This window comes from Diceros bicornis, chromosome 41, assembly GCF_020826845.1.
Source record: "Diceros bicornis minor isolate mBicDic1 chromosome 41, mDicBic1.mat.cur, whole genome shotgun sequence".
Lineage (NCBI taxonomy): Eukaryota > Metazoa > Chordata > Mammalia > Perissodactyla > Rhinocerotidae > Diceros > Diceros bicornis.
The window spans coordinates 11,483,666-11,504,648 of record NC_080780.1 but is presented as its reverse complement, the minus strand read 5'-3'; the positions used below and the strand labels follow the sequence as shown (position 1 = coordinate 11,504,648).

At 43.0% G+C, this 20,983-nt stretch overlaps 1 protein-coding gene across 4 annotated transcripts in view; it reads left to right on the top strand.

The window, feature by feature from the left end:
- Positions 1–20,983, top strand: part of VOPP1 (VOPP1 WW domain binding protein) — a 130,217-nt gene that overhangs the window by 84,258 nt on the left and 24,976 nt on the right. For 3 of the 4 annotated variants that reach the window (XM_058534836.1, XM_058534835.1, XM_058534834.1), the window contains exon 4: positions 3,825–3,961. In XM_058534836.1, the coding sequence (XP_058390819.1) occupies positions 3,825–3,961 (137 nt within the window). Of the gene's footprint in view, positions 1–3,824; positions 4,335–20,983 lie in introns of those variants that run through there. The other variant, XM_058534833.1, reaches the window with a different exon arrangement.

The window sequence follows — 20,983 nt, the reverse complement described above, 5'->3', positions numbered from 1 at the left end:
ACTGAAAGACATTTCCTGTGCCCACCTACCCTCTCCTCTGCTCCACTGCAGTGGTAATGTCATCGAGGAAAACTCCACAGAAGGTTAAGACTTCACTAGCTTCAAGACTTAAGCTTATTTATGACTTTAAGATTCTGATGTTACTGACTTCTAAAGACTTTAAGACCTTTACTTTAAGACCATTACAACAGCCACTTGAATTATTTTATGATGCTTTGTCTTTCTCTCCTAACAACTGTTCCCAATATTTGATTAGGGAAACCACCAATAAATGGGATTCCGTGTGTCACATTTTCTTTAATAGGAAAGCACCTTTCATTGTCACCATCACAACCTCCCTGGTGGGGCATTGACCATGTGAGGGCTAGACTCACCTGTCACATGGGGCCCTGGCCTGGCCTCCCTTAGGGCTGGCTCAGGCACCCCTGTCTCTATGTCACTGCTTCTGGCGATCCCTCCTGAACAATGGCCTGTTGGTGCTGGCTTCTCTCCACTTCATAGTTGCTAGTGCCTACAACTGTAATAGAAGGTGAATTTTTTTTTAGCCTAAGATTTTCCATATGTGAACACCTCTGTGCACATTTCAAGGTGGAGAAGACTGGTACCAAAGCGAGGAGAGGAAGACAGGAGGGACATGGCTTTTCAGAGCTTTGCCTGGCTTCTTGCATGCGTCTGCTTAGAATTTTCCTCCATGGGACCTTGTGATAGGAGGAGGCAGAACTGTCCAGGGCATGAATTTCAAAAGATTCAGAAGTATGTCACGTTGGCCTGAAGCACCAGATGAATGATGAGGTTGTGGATGTGCTTCTAAAAAATGAAAAAGCTTGTAAAAGTTCAGGTATTATGTGATTAAAAAGAAAAAAAATTGAGAGTCCAGGAGAACTGTGTGGGCCTGGCAGCTAGAGCAGCTTGCATTGGTCTTCCCAGGAAGCTTTACCTGAGCTGACAGCCAGTTGCTTTTGAGCTGTTGAGCAAGGTCACCTGTCAGAGGCTGAGCAACCCGATGAGTTAGTGGGATCCCTACAGAGTGACGTCTCGTGAGTGCCATTGAGTGAGGGCAGGTCTCGCAAGGTCGGAGTGCCAGATGCTAGAAGATTTGGTTGAGTTATTAGAGTCGAGATTCTGACACCAGGTTCTAAACTGGGGACACAGCCAGAGAACACCTTGGGATGTGAGTCTGTGGTGTCCCTGCTGAAGTGAAAGGATGCTTAGTTTCTGCTCCATGCATTCCTTTTCTCAGTAAACATTAAGTGTCTAGTATGCAGCAGGGTCCCAGAAGAGGCCCTTCTGGCAGTCAGCCTCTTAGAAGAGACAGATGTCTAAATAGGTGACTACACACTACACAGCTTTAAACCAGTGCTCTGGAAACAGAGCATGGAGCCTCTGATAGCAGAAAAGTTGGGAAAAGCTGCAAAGCTTCTGTCTGGATTTCAGAGAGTGCATTCCATGCAAAGGGACCAGCACATTGCAGGGACAGGGATGTAAGAATGGAGCTGGTGAGAGACGCCAGCTGGGAAACTCATATGGTGCGCAGGTGTCTGAGGAGGAGGTACGGAGGGTGGAGCTGGATATGGAGGGAAGGAAGTACTGCTCTCCAACCCGCTCCCACCTGACTTTTGAGGACTTCTGTCTCTTCACCGTAAGATAGGTTTTTGGAGGAGAACGGTTTCAGAAGTCCCTGCCAGCTTTGAAATCTTGAGTAATCTTTAACCAAGCGGGTCTGAACAAAACCATCAGGATTAGAACAGGTAGGCCAGTGGCACCCTGGAGGGGAACTGGGAAGCGCACTATGATGAAACAAAGGCCGGCACAGTCAGCACTGTACGTGAGCCCTGCTGCCAGGCGCTCCCACCAGGAGGTCTGGGCTGGAGTCCGGGCACCTGGTCTGCATAACAGATCCACCGTGCCTGGGGTGTGCATTCAGAGTTGAGAACTGCTGTACCTAGTGCCAGGGAGGGCAGAAGGGAACTGAAAAAACGAATTGAATTGAAGAAACCAGATTACTTTTAATGACAGAAAAGGCACAGACTTCCTCTCTTAATCCCTAGAAAGCTCCACAAACCTGCTCAGCAAGCAGGACATCTAGGGAACAGTCACCCTGTAGCTCACAGCACTTACATTACTACTGCTTCCCTGATTGCTATCTGCTGCCTCTCTTTCTTGTTCCTATAAGCACATTCCTCTGTGCCCTTGTCAGTTTGTCTTTTTTTTTTTTTAAAGATTTTATTTATTTATTTATTTTCCCCCCAAAGCCCCAGTAGATAGTTGCATGTCATAGCTGCACATCCTTCTAGTTGCTGCATGTGGGACACGGCCTCAGCATGGGGGGAGAAGCGGTGCGTCGGTGCACGCCCGGGATCCGAACCCGGGCCGTCAGCAGCGGAGCGCGCGCACTTAACCGCTAAGCCACGGGGCCGACCCTGTCAGTTTGTCTCTTAAAATAGGTTCTTCTCAGACTAATATTTCAATAGGGAATGAATCTGATGATGATTGATACCCAAGCCAGTAGTTGGTCTCCTGCCGTGTAACTTTGTTCTGTTCTTGCCTTCTACTTACTTGCTCTCCATCAGTCTAAGGGGGAAGGTGCAATATCATTTTTATTTGTCTAGGGGAAAAAAAAAATATGCTCCATTTAACACTGTAACCAACATTTTGGCTTATCTCATGGAAGAGACCAAGACCTCAGATGGCTTCTGTATTTTCAATCCAGGGAGCCTGGGCTCTTGCAAGTGAGCAGTAGTATTATTTGAGAAGGTAAACCCTTCTGTACATTGAGCCTCTCCATGCTTTGTATTTCTGCTGAGATATTTACAGTTGGACCCCGTGTTGAATGTAAGATTATCATTGAGTCCACCCAAGGGAAATTAGTTTTAAGAGATGAAACAGTTCCCTTTGTGATTCCAGCTCCCTGACATTGCCAGGCCCCTGCACAGTTTGGGTTCTAGCTCCCCAAGACTGTACCCCTCTGACCCTCCCCACCTGCAGCCACAGCCGCCCTCACCAGGCTTCTCGCTCCCCCGCCCTCCCTGCTGGGACACCCGTGCTCTTCTCTGCACCAGAAGGCTCCTTCCTTCCCCTTCAGCTTGTCTCTTTCTTTCCATCCTTCCGGACTCAGCTCAGATGTTGCTTTGAAGGAAAAGAAGCTTTTCTGATCTTCGTCACAATGACAGACACCCTTGTAAAACCTCTTGTTGCACTGAATTATACACTTAAAAATGGTGAAAATGGTCAATTATGTGTTATTATTTTACCACACACACGCAAACCTATTGTTGCACCCTCGTTAGCACTTAGGAGAGTTGTAAGCAGTTTCGTGAATCTGTTGTTTACTGTCCCCTCCTCTGTCAGAACTCAGGCTCAGTGTGGGGGCCTCCCCCGTCTTGCACCCTGTAGTGCACAGCATGGTGCTAGGAGCAGAGCCGGCACTTAAAAATTACATGTTGAATGAATAATGAATTAGAAGACAGCTCAGAAAGCCCCACTTACAGCCCTTTCCTGAATCATTTCCTCTCTTGTGCCTCTGATCTTGCTTCCTGCTCAACATTCTAAGGTTGTCCAGTCAATGCTCATCTAGAAACTTTCTCAGTGTGAGGAGCCTCCATTCAGGGGCACCCCAGAAGTCTGCAGGCCCAGTGTCTCCCTGGTGTCATCCACCCAGGAACAGCCCAAGAAAACGGTCAGGGGAGGACCAGCCTGAGGGGCTGGGCCTGAGCCTGCCCTCTGATCCGTGCACTCACTAGTCGCTCTCTGAGGGTCCTTGGAGACTCTGGGCGGCCACGCTGCTGCCACCCAGAGCCCCACCTCACTGCTTTGCTCCTGCTCAGGTTCCTGCTGATGATGGGCGTGCTCTTCTGCTGCGGAGCTGGCTTCTTCATCCGGAGGCGCATGTACCCCCCACCGCTGATCGAGGAGCCTGCATTCAACGTGTCCTACACCAGGCAGCCCCCGAACCCTGTTCCAGGTCAGCCAGCCCGTGTTCTTGTCTCTCCTCCCTGCAGTTTGTGTGTCCTCTGCAAGCATTTGAAAAGGGCACTGCCACGAAATATGCTAGAAGAAAAACTTCAGGCCATATTTATTCATTTAAGTTCTGATGATCAACCTTGCTGTGCATTTGTACTTAGAAAAAATTCATCGTCTATTGGATTGTATGTCTGTCACTTCATATTCCCACCTAATTACTGGTGTATCTTTTATGCATATTATTTGCTCTTTGTCTTTTTCTTTAAAAATTATTTTATGTATAAATCTCCATGTAGAAACAGTAGTGTCCCTGCCATTCTTACTGCCTCTGGGCTAAATATTAATTATGTTACTAAATGGTAATTTTGCTTAGATATTCTGTCATTGCTGATCATTTGTTGTCTTCTGTTTTGCTTTTTACTCATTCGTTCAACAAGTATTTATTGTGCATTCTAAGTACTTATAAACAGTGCTTCTATAGATATTTTTGCACAAGTTACATTTGACCTGTTTAGGGAACATTACCCGAAGTGATGCTCCAGGGTTAAAAAGAATTAGTGTTTCTTAATTCTTATAAAACACTGCTGTAACTATCTAAAACTTGCATATACTGTGGTGAGTGAATTTAAGCCTCTCTTGGGACACAAGCTAGTTCCCTATTTTGACATTATATGTAGGATGTTTCCCTTCCCTTGGATGGCAGCTTCTGAGGAGAAGGGGGAGCTGAGGCTCCAGAGGGCTTGTCAGGCAGTGCTTATTAGAGCTCCTGTCTCTGTGGGGTGAGGCTGGACAGCCAGCGCTGCTCCCGTGCACACTGCTCTGCTCCCTGTCAGAGTTTCCACCTGGGGGTTCTCTCTGTTCATTGCACCTCAGGTAGACAGTCAGAATTCCAGGAGCAGTTCCTGCCTTGGTTTTTACAAAGTTTCAGTTATGCAGGATGAATAAGTCCTAGAGATCTGCAATACAGCATGGTGCCTATAGTTAATAATACTGTATTGTATACTTAAAACTTTGCTAAGAAGATAGATCTTATGTTAAGAATTCTTATCACAATAATAATAATAATAATAATTCAGAAGGTGGGAGGAAATGTTTGGAGATGATGGAGGAGTTTATGGCATATATTGTAGTGATGGCTTCACGGTATATGTTTATCTCCAAGCTCATGAAGTTGTATACATTAAATATGTTCAGCTTTTTGTATGTCAATCATTCCTCAAAAAAGTGATTTTCAAAAAAAGAAAGAAGTAGGAGGGTTGAGTGTAAGAGGAGTTTTCTCTCTTCTGTTCTCAGGATGCGAAGAGAGCGGAAGTGGTCATTTGTTGATTTGCTCTTTCACAGTTTTCTTCCGCCAGATGCTCCCTAAGTTTTTCTTTTGAAAAGAATGATCTTTATGATTTTTTAAAACGTTACTCAAAGATTTGAGTATGTATTTTCCACAGCAGTCCAGAGGCTGCTCCACCTTATCCTTGCACTCAGGGTTGGTGCCACTTTTCATATGTAAGTGGGTTTTTATCCTTTCATACTTGGAAATATTTGAATAGTTTCAAATGTTTGCTCTCGCACAGGGTGAAGTGCATATTTTCAGTTAAAACGAGAGGCTAAGGCTAGATTTTATCTGGATTAGTCCAAGTTTTCAGTCCTTTGACATTTTTTCAAGAAAGAGGCAGTAGATCAGAGAAATGGGTCAAAGACATGAATTTCCTCTTCCTTTCTGTCTTCACTACCTGGATTTTTAATGCAGGGAAAAGCAGCCCATGTCCCACTTGGCTACAGGTGCAAGATGCTGTGTGTCCTTGGTCCAGAGTGCTGCCCGAGTGTCAGGTCTGCTGCTCCTTTCCTGGACTGGGGTGAGCGTGGTGAGCGTGGTAAGCAGGTGATGCTCTCAGCTGCCTGCCGCACGTGTCCCCGTGGACATGTGCAGCACCTCAGGATTTCCACACAAGAGTGCTGAGCGTCCCCTACATACCTTCTCTCCTCATGCCCGTCTCTTTCCTACATGGCAGTGCACCCTATGTCTCTAACTGGAATCCTAAGGCCCCTTATCAACCACACCCAGTAAATAGGTCCTCAGATCCTACCAAGTCTTACTTCAGACTCTTACCTCACTCCTGAGCAATACCTGCTAAAAGTTTTCCCAGTCACTGGTCTTTTCCAGCTCTTCTCTGTCTTTCACATTGCCACCAGAAAGTTCTTTAAAAAAAAAAAAAAGCACATAGGTCATGTTATTCTTCTGCTTAAGGGTCTCTGCCAGCTCCCTTTGCTCCCAGCAAGTCCACACTACTTAGCCAAGGACACAGGGCTCTTCATAACCTCAGCCGTCTCCCACCTCATCACCCATCCTCGTGAGCGGCCTGCTCTCTCAAGTCCTGCCATCTCATTGGGCCCCTAGACATGCCCTCCCTCTGCCTGGAAAATGCCCCCATAGTGGAATTGTCCCAAGCCATTTCCCTTCTTCCCCTTTCTCTCCTGGGTCCTCTTCGAGGTTCTTTAACAACATTTACTGTGGTGAGTTTTAATCCCTTATATATACTTCGGGCCTACCCCAGGGCCAAGTGCTTCGGCAGGACTCACATCTCAGGCAGCAAGCAGACTCATGTCTTCCAGCTGAGTGAACTCATCCACCTGGGGTCGGGATTTACTGTGGCCACACGCAGAGCCTGGATCCCAGGCCTGCCTGAAGTGCTCACTCAGCCCACATCCACCGCACACCTGCACAGGTGCTGCGGGTACACTGGACACTGGAGTGCAGCCTGGTTCCAGCCCTCACTCACCCCCTTATGCTTTGCATGGTTTGCACAACCATGTGTGGGAGCCCTGAGTACTTCCACAAATAACCATGTAGTCACTGGCTGTGGTGAGAGCTATGGGGGAAAAGTTCAGGATGCTGGGAAGCCGTGTAAGTGGGGCACTCAATCTGGTATACAGGTGGAGGGACCAGAGAGTATGTAAGAATACTTAAGTAGGGGCCAGCCCCGTGGCTTAGCGGTTAAGTGCGCGCGCTCCGCTACTGGCGGCCCGGGTTCGGATCCTGGGCGCGCACCAACGCACCGCTTCTCCGGCCATGCTGAGGCGGCGTCCCACATACAGCAACTAGAAGGATGTGCAACTATGACATACAACTATCTACTGGGGCTTTGGGGGTGGGTGGAAATAGGAGGAGGATTGGCAATAGATGTTAGCTCAGAGCTGGTCTTCCTCAGCCAAAAGAGGAGGATTAGCATGGATGTTAGCTCAGGGCTGATCTTCCTGACAAAAAAAAAACAAAACAAAGAATACTTAAGTGGGAGTGAGCTCAGGGAGGTACGTGAGACAAAATTGGCCAGTGAGCCTCCTGTGGTGTTCCTTTCCCACCAGCTTTTAACATTCCCACCAAGAGTCCAGAGCTGCAGAGCTCCAAACAGTTGCTCTGCCCTGGTGGCCCCAGCACAACTGCAGGATGCTTTTGAAGGTGGGATAACGGTAGGAATGTAGGACAGGAGAGACACCAAATAAAAAATAGTGAGTCCCTCTGCAAACAGTGGAGAAAGACGGCTGATGAGTCACCAGTGAGCAGCTGTTGAGGGCCGAGCACAGCCTCTTTAACGTCTTGGACAGAGTGTGGTATGAGCGGATTCCACCCCGCAGTTGGGGGCATTCAGAGAATTGGGGGCCATTTATTTATCTTCCAAGACCTCTCATGGAGGGAGTCACCATTGGGGCCGAATGAAAGAGCCCATTCACCACCTGTTGGGAGATGATGATTTGGGTGTCTGCATCCCTCTACAGTGAGTCACAGCTGCTGCTTAATTCACCATCTACCTCCCATTTGTATAGTTCTTACAGGCCTGTAAGAGGAAGAAATAGTCAGTCCCAAAATATACCACAGTATCATATGAAAACAAGGCTGGCTTTATTCCATGGGAGTATATAATTTCCATAATTTCACTACAAAATCAAAGGCTGTGTCATTTGTTAACAGCACTAAGCTTGGGAGGAATTTAAGTTCTTTGATTTGATTCTTTAGAAATAGTAATATTGAAAAGAAATAGGGTCTTTTGGTTTTTCAGTGATTTCGGTCTGAATGCCCACCTTGTCCTGTGAGTGAGATTCATCCCCCCGCAGCTGTTTCTGAGGTCGTGTAAGGCCCAGGGGACTGCTGCCTTGGGAGTGTGCCTTGTAAGCATAAGGCCATAAGGCCACGTGGAGCTTGGCTGACTAGCAAGAGAAACTGAGTGCGCTAGAGTGCGCTAGTGTTATATGGTAGGCCCACAGAATGAATATCATGCCCGGAGGAGCCTGGCCAGTGCTAAGGAAAATGGTATCTGCGCGAAGCACGGAGCAGTGTTTGTAGATTTGCTGAGCTGGCTCCATTTTTCTTCTACTGCTCGTCCAGGGGAGGGGAAGTGCATTCTGGTGATCTTTGCTTATTCATGAAGAAGAAAAGGCAGAAGGTTTTAGAGAACCAATACTCATGCACTGGAGGGCTGCAGCTCATATCCTGGTATGCAGAGGGGCACACAGTGGTGTTCTAGCCGGGACCAGCCTCCCAGTCCAACATGGCCGAGGGCAGAAGAGCAGAGATCTGCGCAGTACGAAGACACTCATAACTGGGAGGGGAGGAATGTGGCGGCATCGTGGTTCTAAAGGCTTGATATCGGTTGGAGCAGGACTGCAGGGGAAGAGACTGGCAAATGAGGTGTGGGCACTGAGACTCAGAGGTCAGGCTCTAAGTCTGCCCAGGGACCAAAAACAGCAAAGGCTGGAGCCGCTGGTTGGAGATATCAGGGTCTATGATCCAGCTCCTTTGGGCCTCGAGCTTGGTGAGGGAGGTGCAGATGACAAGTGGGAGGAGTGCAGAGCAGCTATAGTTTGGGAAACAGAAAGAGGCACCTGGATAGGGAGTCAGGAGGCCTCAGGTCTGTGAGGCCTAGGGTGGGCCATTGTCCCTCCCCAGCCTCAGCACCCCATCTGCAAAGTGAACCTGTCTGAAGAAAAGACTCCTGCTCTTAGCTAGTCTTTATGTACAGAGGTGGCCAGAGTGTAACCAGAGAAAGTCAGAGCTCCCTAAACCTACAGCCCCCCAAATCCTTCCCTGATATGCTACTGACAGGGACCATGGATATGCCCTCCTTCATGGAGAGGACAAATAGACATCATTCATTCATTCAGAAAATATTAGCTAACTGGCAGCAGCCCCTGTGTTCACACAGGAGGAGAGGTGTGAGTAGGACATCCTCTCTGCCCTTTAAGAACTTATAGAACAGTAGGGGGTGGGGAAACAGGAGAAGGGGGTCAAAAGGTACAAACTTCCAGTTGTAAAATATATAAGTTCTGGGGTGTAATGTACAGCATGCTAACTATTGTTAACAATACTTCACTGTATATTTGAAAGCTGCCAAGAGAGTAAATCTTAAAAGTTCTCATCACAAAGAAAAAAAATTTGCAACTATGTAAGGTTATGCATGTCAACTAAACTTATTGTGGTGATCATTTCACAATATACACAAATATATCAAATCATTATGTTGCATACCTTAAACTTATACAATGTTATGTGACAATTATATCTCAATAAAACTAGAATGAAAAAAGAACTTTTAGAACAGTGGGAAAAATATAAAAACCTTGGCTAAAGCAGAGATATGGATCTGGAGGAGAGCAGGGCCTAGATTTTAGGAAGATCTGAGCAGTGGCCTCAACTGAACTTGGTGCACACAAGATTGAATGTGGGGGGGAGTCAAGGAGGCTATGAAGGAAAAGATGATTAAGTTATAGTCTTGTCTTCTTTATGGGATATTTTGTGGCGGCTTAAGTTGATAGTCAAAACCAAGGCCATGTCACTGTAGCAAGACAAGTGTAAACTGAGTTTAGAGAAAGCGGTGCTGGGCGATGTGTTATGTAGAGTGGCCGTAATTCCAACTGTGTAATCAATTTGTAAACACATGCATAGAGAGAGATGGAGAGAATAGTTGATAATGACATCTGTGGTGTTAACGTGATTTAAATTTTCTTTAAAAATGGTTTCCTTAATACTGATTTTTTTTTAAAAATAGAATAGAAGTAGATGACCCACACGTCAGTGGACAGCTGATTTTTGACAAGGGAGCCATGAACATACAATGGAGAAAGAAAAGTCTCTTAAATTGATGTTGTTGGGAAAACTGGATAGCCAGGTACAAAAGAATGAAAGTAGACCTTTATCTTACACCATATGCAAAAATTAACTCAAAATGGATTAAAGACTTGAACCATAAAACTAGAAGGGAACATAGGCAGTTCACTCTTCAATATCTATCTCAGTAGTATCTTTTTGAATACCATGTCTACTCAGACAAAGGAAACAAAAGAAAAAATAAATGGGACTCATCAGACTAAAGGACTTCTTCACAGTGAAGGAAACCATTAACGAAACGAAAAGACGTGGGCCGGCCCCGTGGCTTAGCGGTTAAGTGCACGCGCTCCGCTACTGGCGGCCCGGGTTCGGATCCCGGGCGCGCACCGACGCACCACTTCTCCGGCCATGCTGAGGCCATGTCCCACATACAGCAACTAGAAGGATGTGCAACTATGACATACAACTATCTACTGGGGCTTTGGGGAGAAGAAAAAAAAAAGGAAGAGGATTGGCAATAGATGTTAGCTCAGAGCTGGTCTTCCTCAGCAAGAAAAAAAAAAAAGAAGAGGATTAGTATGGATGTTAGCTCAGGGCTGATCTTCCTCATTAAAAAAAAAAAAAAAAAACCACTGAAAAGACAACCTAACAATTGGGAGAAAATATTTGCAAATCATATATCTGACAAGGGGTTAATATCCAAAACTTATAAAGAACTATACAACTCAACAACAAAAAACCCAGTTAAGAAACCAGCAGAGGATATGAACAGACATTTTTCTGAAGAAGATATACAGATGGCCAACAAGGCACCTGAAAAGATCTTCAACGTCACTAATTTTTAGGGAAATACAAATCAAAACTACACTCACCTCACAGCTGTCAGAATGGCTATTATTAAAAAGACAAGGAACAACATGTTGGAGAGAATGTGGAGAAAAGGGAACTCTCATACACTGCTGGTGGGAATGCAAACTGGTGCAGCCACTATGGAAAACAATATGGAGATTTCTCAAAAAATTAAAAATAGAACTACCATATGATCCAGCTATTGCACTGCTGGGTATTTATCCAAAGAATGTGAAAACACTACGTCGAAAAGATATATGCACCCATATGTTCATTGCAGCATTATTCACAATAGCAAAGAGTTGGAAGCAACCTAAGTGCCCATCAATGGATGAATGGATAAAGATGTAGTATGTGTGTGTGTGTGTGTGTGTGTATATATGTCTTGAAAATACTACTCAGCCAAAAAAAAAGATGAAATCTTGCCCATTTGCAACAACATGGATGGACCTTGAGAGTATTATGCCAAGCGAAATAAGTCAGACAGAGAAAGTCAAACACTGTATGACTTCACTCATAAGTGGAAGATAAAAACAACAGCAGCAAACCAGAGATACAGAAACTAGATTGGTGGTTACCGGAGGGGAAGTGGGGAGGGAGGAGGATGAAAGGGGTGATTAGGCACATGTGTGTGGTGATGCATGGTAATTAGTCTTTGGGTGGTGAACATGATGTAGTCTACACAAAAATCGAAATATAATGATGTACACCTGAAATTTATACAATGTTATAAACCAATGTTACCTCAATTAAAAAAAAAAAAAGTAGATGGAGTATTCCCATTGGGAGGTACATTTTTATTCCTTTCCAGCAGTGCATTTATAGTTGAGTTCATTGATGGTTTTCTGAGTGTTCTGATGTCTCAATCCTATACTAAACCTGTCAGCCTGCAGTAACAGTAGTGGCCTGACTAAATGACACCAACTACCGGAAAATGGAAATAGTAGGGAGTGTGTTTTGACAGTTTAATTACCTTGCAAATCAGAGCTGAAACACAAACAGGGCTGCTTCAGTTGTGAGGACTATCTGTTTTTTTACAGCTGATGAAATAAACATAATTCTTCTATATGATGCTGCTTCGGGTATGCAGAGACAGCGTTTGGACTGCAGTCACCTGTCCACATCTCTATCTCCTGTGGCTCTTAAGGTTTCCGTTGGGACACTGGTATGTGGCTGCAGTGGCTCTGAGAGCCCTGTGCTTTGTGCTGAGAGCCCTGAGATCCCCAGGTGATGCAGAACAGTGGAGTGCTAGGTGTTTGATAAAGAAGAAAAAAATGGGCAGTGATGGCAATAGTAATCTCATACAGCACTATAACTGCAAAGTATATAAAACAAAAACTTAGAAATAAGAGGAAAGAATGATGGAGACTGTAGGCATGCCAATGCATTACTATTAATCTGATCAGAATATAAAAATGAACAGAATATTGAAAAGAATTGATCAAATTTTACACCACCATGGAAATCTGAATGAGTTTATAAAAGCAGAAACCACATACCTCGGGTCGGGACTAGGAGGCTCTGGGTTCCGTTTCTAACTTCACGCCTCTCTAGCAGATCTGGGGAACATGACTCAGTTTCTCTAAGCCTCAAGCTCCTACCTGTGAGGTTGAGATAATAGACTTTCTTCAGGTAATTCATGTGAGAAAATTCTTACACAGTGCTCAGCACAGGGCCTGAGACAGCATTCCGTGCATGGCAGTAATTGCTGCTACTACTAGGACTAAAACTTGTAGATTTAAGAAATCTATAAATGAGCAAATAATCTGCACCCACTTGGAAATAAAAGAATACTCCCCTAAATTATTTGTTGAGTAAATAAAAGGAGTTCAGGAGAACCCTGAGGTCCTGATCTCACCCCTCATTCCAAACCTGCCCCACCCAGTCTTCCCATCTCAGTAAGTGGCAACTCACGTTTTTCCTTGCTCAGGCTAAAAGCCTTGGAGCCATCTTGACATTTTCTCCCATCTCCATCTCCACTGCTGCCACCTTTTATTCAGATTGTCACGAGAGCCTCCTAACTAGTCATCTGGCTTTCCCATTCTCCTGCTTCAGTCGCTTTCCAGCAGAGTAGTCACAGTCAAAACAAGGAGTCAGAGCCTCTACTCACAGCTCTCCACAGGTCACCCACCTGGATCAGGTCAGAAGTCCTGACGGGCCCAGGAGACCCCTCTCCATCTCTTTGCATCTCTCCCTCCTGCTGCTCTTCTGTTCCCACCTACCTCTCCTACTGCTCATTCCACTCTTGCCACACATTGCCTTCCTGCTTTTTCTTAAACCTTCCAGGCTGCCATGTTAGTAACTTCTACACTGTAATTCCATCTACCTGAAAGGCTCTTTCTCCATCTACAGCCTCCCCCCATACACACAGTGTGCCCCTCCATCACCCTCCCCGCGTGTACACACGGCGTGCTCCCCCATCACCGTCCCCGCGTGTACACACGGCGTGCTCCTCCCATCACCCTCCCCACTTGTACACACGGCATGCACCTCCATCACCCTCCCCGCCTGTATACACAGTGTGCTCCTCCATCACCCTCCCCCTGTATACACACGGCGTGCTCCTCCGTCACCCTCCCCCCATGTACATGCGGCGTGCTCCCCCATCACCCTCCCCGCGTGTATACACGGCGTGCTCCTCCCATCCCCCTCCCCGCGTGTTACACGGTGTGCTCCTCCATCACCCTCCCCCCGTGTACACACGGCATACTCCTCCATCACCCTCCCCCCATGTACACACGGCGTGCTCCCCCATCACCCTCCCCGCGTGTACACACGGCGTGCTCCTCCCATCACCCTCCCCGCGTGTTACACGGTGTGCTCCTCCATCACCCTCCCCCCGTGTACACACGGCGTGCTCCTCCATCACCCTCCCCCCATGTACACACGGCGTGCTCCCCCATCACCCTCCCCGCGTGTACACACGGCGTGCTCCTCCCATCACCCTCCCCGCGTGTTACACGGTGTGCTCCTCCATCACCCTCCCCCCGTGTACACACGGCGTGCTCCCCCATCACCCTCCCCGCGTGCACACACGGCGTGCTCCTCCCATCACCCTCCCTGCGTGTTACACAGCGTGCTCCTCCATCACCCTCCCCCAGTGTACACACGGCATGCTCCTCCATCACCCTCCCCCCGTGTACACACGGCGTGCTCCTCCATCACCTTCCCACACACGCTTACACCTGGTGGGTTCCTTCATTTCCTTCCGGTCTTTCACCTTCTCACATGACCCTCTCTGTGGACATAATGAAAAGTTGCACTTCTTTCCTCCCTTGTTTTCTCTTTTTCCAATCTCCCTGCTTTATTTTTATCTTTAGCACTCATCAACAACTAATATACTATATATTTTTGTTGTCTGCCTTGCTTTTTGACTCTCCACACTGCAAGCACCATAAGGACTTGAGATTTTCTGTTTTTGTTTTACTGTGTCCTGAGTGCCTGGAGCATTGCTGGCACATAGTAAGAATTCAACATTTGTTGAATACATAAGTGAATAAAGGAATCAATGAAACTATTAATACAAAAACATATGCAATGTATGGAAGCTGACTTTTAGAAGTAAGTTCATAGCCTTATTCTTGTTAAAAGTATAAAATATGAAAGCAAATGAACTGTCCTCTCCTTAAAAGAAGTTCATAAATTAAAAAAATAAACTCACATAAGGCAGTAAGAAGCAAATAATAAAAATATAAATTAATTACACAAAACAGAAAAATAGATTTGCAAATCTACAAGTTAATGCCTGGTTAAAAAGTAGTAAAATAAAGGACACTGCAAGTCCCACCCCTAATAAATTCACTCAATAAAGCAGGAAAAAGAAAAATAAAATGATAAATTAAAACGTCACCAATCTAGAGGAGATTAGAAATTACAAAGAAGTATTCATGAAATGGAAAACCTTGGTAAGATAGGAAAGGGTACATTAGTGAAGATGCATCAGAATATTGAAAATTTCAATGGACCAAAAGGCAAGCAAGAGTTTGAAGGATTTTTCTAAGAATTAGCTTCCAGAATGGCTCTAAATTCATATAGTATCTTTGAAACTTTTAAGAGAAAGTTCATTTTAATGCTGTGTGAATTACTAAAAGTGTAGAAAATTATGGAAATCTACCTAATTTGTTTTGTAAAGCTAGTGTAACTTATAAACAAACACCAAAATAAAATTATATTGAATTATGTTTAATGAGCAAAATGCAAAAATCTTAGGAAACTGAATTAAACAACATGTCAAAGAAGTAAACTACTGTAACTAAGCATGGACCTTCCTAAGAGAGCAAGGATAGTTTAATGTTAGACAAGCTATTAACGTTGTAAGTTACATCAAAAAGCAATGATTGGCAGAGGGTTCTGGGAAGAAGGCAGAGTAGGAAGCACCAGGAATCTCTCCCCTCACCTAGACAAAAAAAATATTGGCAGAAACTGTCTGATGTAACTATTTTGGAACTCTGAAGTCTGTTGAAAGCTTGTAACTTCCAGGGGAAGACTTGTATGGTAAGTTGTAGTTATTTTCAATCAATTTCAGCTCTAAGCACAGTAGCAGCTACCCATCCCATACCCCAGGCCACTTGATAGGCAGCTGTGCATGTGTTCCTTAAGGAGCTTGCACACCACTTGCAGGAGCCAGGGCAAAAATGACCCGGTTCTCCAAATATCAGGGATCTGTGTTCTGTTTATAATTGCTGCTTCCGATTAAAGAGGCAGCAGCCACTGTTGTGGCACCTCCCACATTGTTGCAAGCCCCACCCCCTCTGGCTGAAGTGAACTCCAGGGGATTGAAGTGGCCAGTGCCCTTCCTCCCACTCCTTCATTTTTCATTTTTTCCCCTTTTGGAAGCCAGATATTAAAAACTAGGACATTAAAAACAGCTGCATATACAGGAAAAATTAGAAAGTGACTGCTCATCCCTAAGGAAGGGCTCAGAAAAGACCTGAGAAGACCTTAAGTTTACACATCAGGCTTATCCTTAGCAGAGAGACAGCCTACAACAATCAAAAAAAAAAAAAAAAAAAACCCCTGGGGAAGGGGGAGAATCTGATTTCCAGAGTTACCACATTATTAGATTCAAATGTCCTGTGTTCAACAAAAACTCACAGGGTATACAAAGAAACAGGAAAGTATGACCCATTCAAAGGAAAAATTTAAGTCAACAGACTGTGCCTGAAAAAGACATAATGGCACATATGCTAGACAAATCTTTAAAACATCTGTCTTAAAGATGCTCAAAGAACTAAAGGAAGAGGTGGAGAAAGTAAAAGAAAATGATGTCTGAACAAAATGGAAATATCAATAAAGAGATAGAAACCTAAAAAGATACCAACAAGAAATTCTGGAGCTGAAAAGTACAGTAACTGAAATGAAAAATTCACCAGAGGGATTCAAAGGCAGATGTGAGCAGGTGGAAGAAAGAATCAGTGAACTTGAGATAGGATAATGGGTATTATTGAGTCTGAGGAACAGAAAGAAAAAAGATTGAAGAAAAGCTAACAGAGCCTAAGGGACCTGTGGAATATCATCTAGTGGACTAACATGCATCATCAGAATTTCAGAAGGAGAAGAGAGAGAGAAGGGGGCAGAGAGAATATTTGAAGAAATAATGGCTGAAAACTTCCAAAATTTGATGAAAGACATGAATATAAACATCCAGGAAGCTCAGCAAATTGCAAGTAAGAGAAGCTCAGAGACCCACGCCAAGACACATTATAATCAAACTTTAAAAAGACAAAGGCAAAGAGAAAATCTTGAAAGCAGCAAGAGAGAAGTGAATCATTACATACAAGGGATCCTTGATGAGATTATAAGCAGATTCCTTATTAAGAACTTTGGAGGCCAGAAGGCAGTGGGCCAATATATTCAAAATGCTAAAAGAAAAATTCTGTCAATCAGGAATCCTACATCTGGCAAAACTGTCTTTCAAAAGTGAGGGAGAAATTAAGACACTACCAGATGAACAAAAACTGAGGGATTTTGTGACCACTAGACCTGCCCTGCAAGAAATGCTCATGGGAGTCCTGCAGGTGAAATGAAAGGACACGAGGCAGTAACTCAAAGCCATGTGGAGAAATGAAGATCTCAATAAAGGTAAATGCTTCAGCAGTTATAAAAGGTAGTAGTATTGTAGCAATGGTTTGTAACTGCACTTTTTGTTTTCTACATGATTTAACAGACTAATACATTTAAAGAAAAAAATTATTAATGTAAAAGCTAATATTACTGTAACATGGATTTGTAACTCTAAATCTTGTTTTCTACATAATTTAAGAGACTGATGAATTTAAAAGAATAATTAGGGCACAGAATGTTTTGGGGCACACCATGTAAAAAGATATAATTTTGTGATATCAACCCTCAAAAGGGGTGGGGACAGAGCTGTAAAGGAGCAGAGTTTTTGTATGTTATTGAAGTTAAGCTTGTATAAATTCAAACTACAGTGTTCCAACATTTAGGATGTTTAATGTAATCTCAATGATAACCACAAAGAAATAGCTTTAGGATATATACAAAGGGAAATGAGAAAGAAATTTAAACATTTCACTACAAAAAATTAACTAAACATAAATGAAGACAGTAATGCAGGAAATAAGGGACAAAAAAGCTCTAAGGCAGGGGCCGGCCCGGTGGCGCAAGCGGTTAAGTGCGCGCGCTCCGCTGCGGCGGCCCGGGGTTCGCTGGTTCGGATCCCGGGCGCGCACCGACGCACTGCTTGGTAAGCCATGCTGTGGCGGCGTCCCATATAAAGTGGAGGAAGATAGGCACAGATGTTAGCCCAGGGCCGTCTTCCTCAGCAAAAAAAGAGGAGAATTGGCGGATGTTAGCTCAGGGCTGATCTCCTCACAAAAAAAAAAAAAAAAAAAGCTCTAAGGCATATGAAACAAATAGCACAATGACACAAGAAAGTCCCTCCTTATCAGTAAATACGTTGAATGTAAAGTATTGGATTAAACACTCCAATCAAAGGACAGAGATTGGCAGAATGGATAAAAACACATGATCCAACTATATACTGTCTACAAGAGATTCATTTCAGATCCAAAGACACAAACAGGTTGAAAATGAAAGGAAGGAAAAAATATTCCATGTAAATAGTAACCAAAAGAGAGCAGGTGTAGCTATAGTAATATCAGACAAAATAGACTGTAAATCAAAAAAGGTTACAAAAGACGAAGAAGGATAGTGTATTAAGAAAAAGTTCATTGCAACAAGAACATATATCATTTATGTACCTAATGACAGACCACCAAAATATATGAAGCAAAAACTGGCAGAATTGAAGTGAAAAATAGACACTTGTACAATAATAGGTGGAAATGTCAGTTCACAATAATGGATAGAAAAAGCAGAAAAGTAGGGAAATAGAGGACTTGAACAAAATAAGCCAAGTAGATCTAACACACTTATACAGAACACTCTGCCCAATAACAAACAGAATACACATTCTTCTCATGCACAGGGGACATTTTCCAGGATAGCCATATGTTAGGCCACAAATTGTCTCAAAATATTAAAAAAAATAGATATACAAAGTATCTTTTCTGACCACAACAGGATGAAGTTAGAAATCAGTAGCAAAATAAAACTGGAATATTCACAAAATTGTGGAAATTAAGCAACATGCTTTTAAACAACTAATGGATCAAAGAAGAAATCACAAGGGAAACTGGAAAATACTTAGAGATGAATGAAAACAAAAACAGTATGCACTAAAACTTATGGGACATAGCAAAAGCAGTGCTAAGGGGGAAGGAAATTTATAGCTATAAACACTTAGATTAAAAAATAAGAAAGATTTCTTCAACAATCCAAAGAGGCTTATGCACCCCTATGTTCATTGCAGCATTATTCACCATAGCCAAGAAGTGGAAGCAACCTAAGTGTCCCTCGACTGACGATTGGATTAAGAAAATGTGGTATATATATACAATGGAATACTACTCAGCCATAAAAAAAGACAAAATCGTCCCATTTGCAACAACATGGATGGGCCTGGAGCGTATTATGTTAAGTGAAATAAGCCAGAAAGAGAAAGACAAACACTGTATGATCTCACTCATATGTGGAATATAAACAAACACATGGACAGAGAAAACTGGACTGTGGTTACCCGGGAAGTGGGGGTGGGGGGTGGGGGATGGGCACAAGGGGTGAAGGGAGTCATATATGGGGTGAAGGACAAACAAAAATGTACAACCCAAAATCTCACAATGTTAGAAACCATTAAAATATCAATAAAAATGTAAAAAAAAAAAAAAAAAAAAAAAATAAGAAAGATTTCAAATCAACAACCTAAATTGACAACGTAAGGAACTAGAAAAAGAACAAACTAAACCCAAAACTTACAGAAAGAAGGAAATAATAAAGATAAGAAGAGAGATAAGTGAAATAGAGAAGAAAAACTGTAGCAGAAATCAACAAAACCAAAAATTCTTCAAAAAGAGCAACACAATTGACAAACCTTAGTTAGATGGACTTAAAAAAAAAAATAAGATATAAACTACTAAAATCAGAAATGAAAGTAGGGACATTACTACCAATTCTACAAAAATAAAAAGAATGATAAGAGAGTACTAAAAACAGTTGTACACCAAAAAATTGGATTAACTAGACAAAATGAACAAATTTCTAGAAACCCAAAATCTGCTAAGACTAAATCACAAAGAAATAGAAAATTTGAATAGACCTGTAACTAGTGAGGAGATTGAATAAGTAATCAGAAAACTCCCAAGACAGTAAAGCCCTGGACCTGATGTCTTCACTGGTAAGTTTTACTAAACACTTAAAGAAAAACTACTAATAATCTTTCTCATATTTTTCCCAAAAATTGGAGAGAAAGGAACACTTCCTAAGTCATTCTATGTGGCCAGCATTACCTGATACCAAAACCAAAGATGCTACAAGAAAAGTCCAGCTCATTGTCCGTGAGGAACATTGATGAAAAAAATCCTCAAGAAAATAGTAGTAAACATAATTAAGCAGTATTTTTAAAGGATTATACACCAAGACCAAGTGAGATTTATTCCTGGAATGAAAGGATGGTTCGACATATAAAATCAGTCAGTGTAATACACCACATCAACAGAATGAAGGGAAAAACCACGTTATCATCTCAGTCGATGCAGAAGAAGCGTTTGACGAAATGCAACACCTTTTCGTGATAAAAACACTCAACAAACTAGGAATAGAAGGAAACTACATCATCACAGTAAAATCCGTATGTGAAAAACCCACCACTAATATCATACCTGATGGTGAAAGACTGAAAATTTTTCCTCAGAGATCAGGAACAAGGCAAGGATACCTGCTTTCACCACTTCTCTTCAATGCTGTAAGTTCTAGCCAAAGGATTAGGCAAGAAAAGAAATAAAGGACATCCAAATTAGAAGGAAGAAATCAAATTATCTCTGTTTGCAGATGATGTGGTCTTATGTGTAGAAAATTCTAAAGATTCCAGAAAAAACTGTTAGAAATAATAAATGGATTTAGCAAAGTAGCAGGATACAAAGTCAACATGCAAAAATCAGTTAAGTTTCTGTACATGAACCATGAACAATCTGACAAAGAAATTACAAAAATAATTCCATCAAAAAGCCTAAAATAGTTAGGAATTGACAAAGGAGATGAAATATTTGTACAATGAAAACTACAAAACATTGCTGGAAGAAATTTAAAAGATGTAAATAAATGGAAAAAGATCCCATGATCATGGATTGGAAGACTTAATATTGTTGAAATGTCAATACTACCCAAAGCAATCAACAGATTGAGTGTAAACCCTATCAATCCCAATGATGTTTTTTTACAGAAATAGAAAAACCCATCCTGAAATTCATATGGAATCTCAAAGGACCCCAAACAGCCAAAAAAATTCTTGAAAAAACAAAATTGGAAGCCTCATACTTCCCAGTTTCAAAACTTACTACATAGCTACATTAATCAAAACAGTGTGGTTCTGGCATAAAGATAGACATATAGATCAATGGAATAGAATGGAAAGCCCAATAATAAACCCTCACATATATGGTCAAATGCTTTTTGACCACAGTGCCAAAGCCGTTCAATGGAGAAAGGACAGTCTTTCCAACA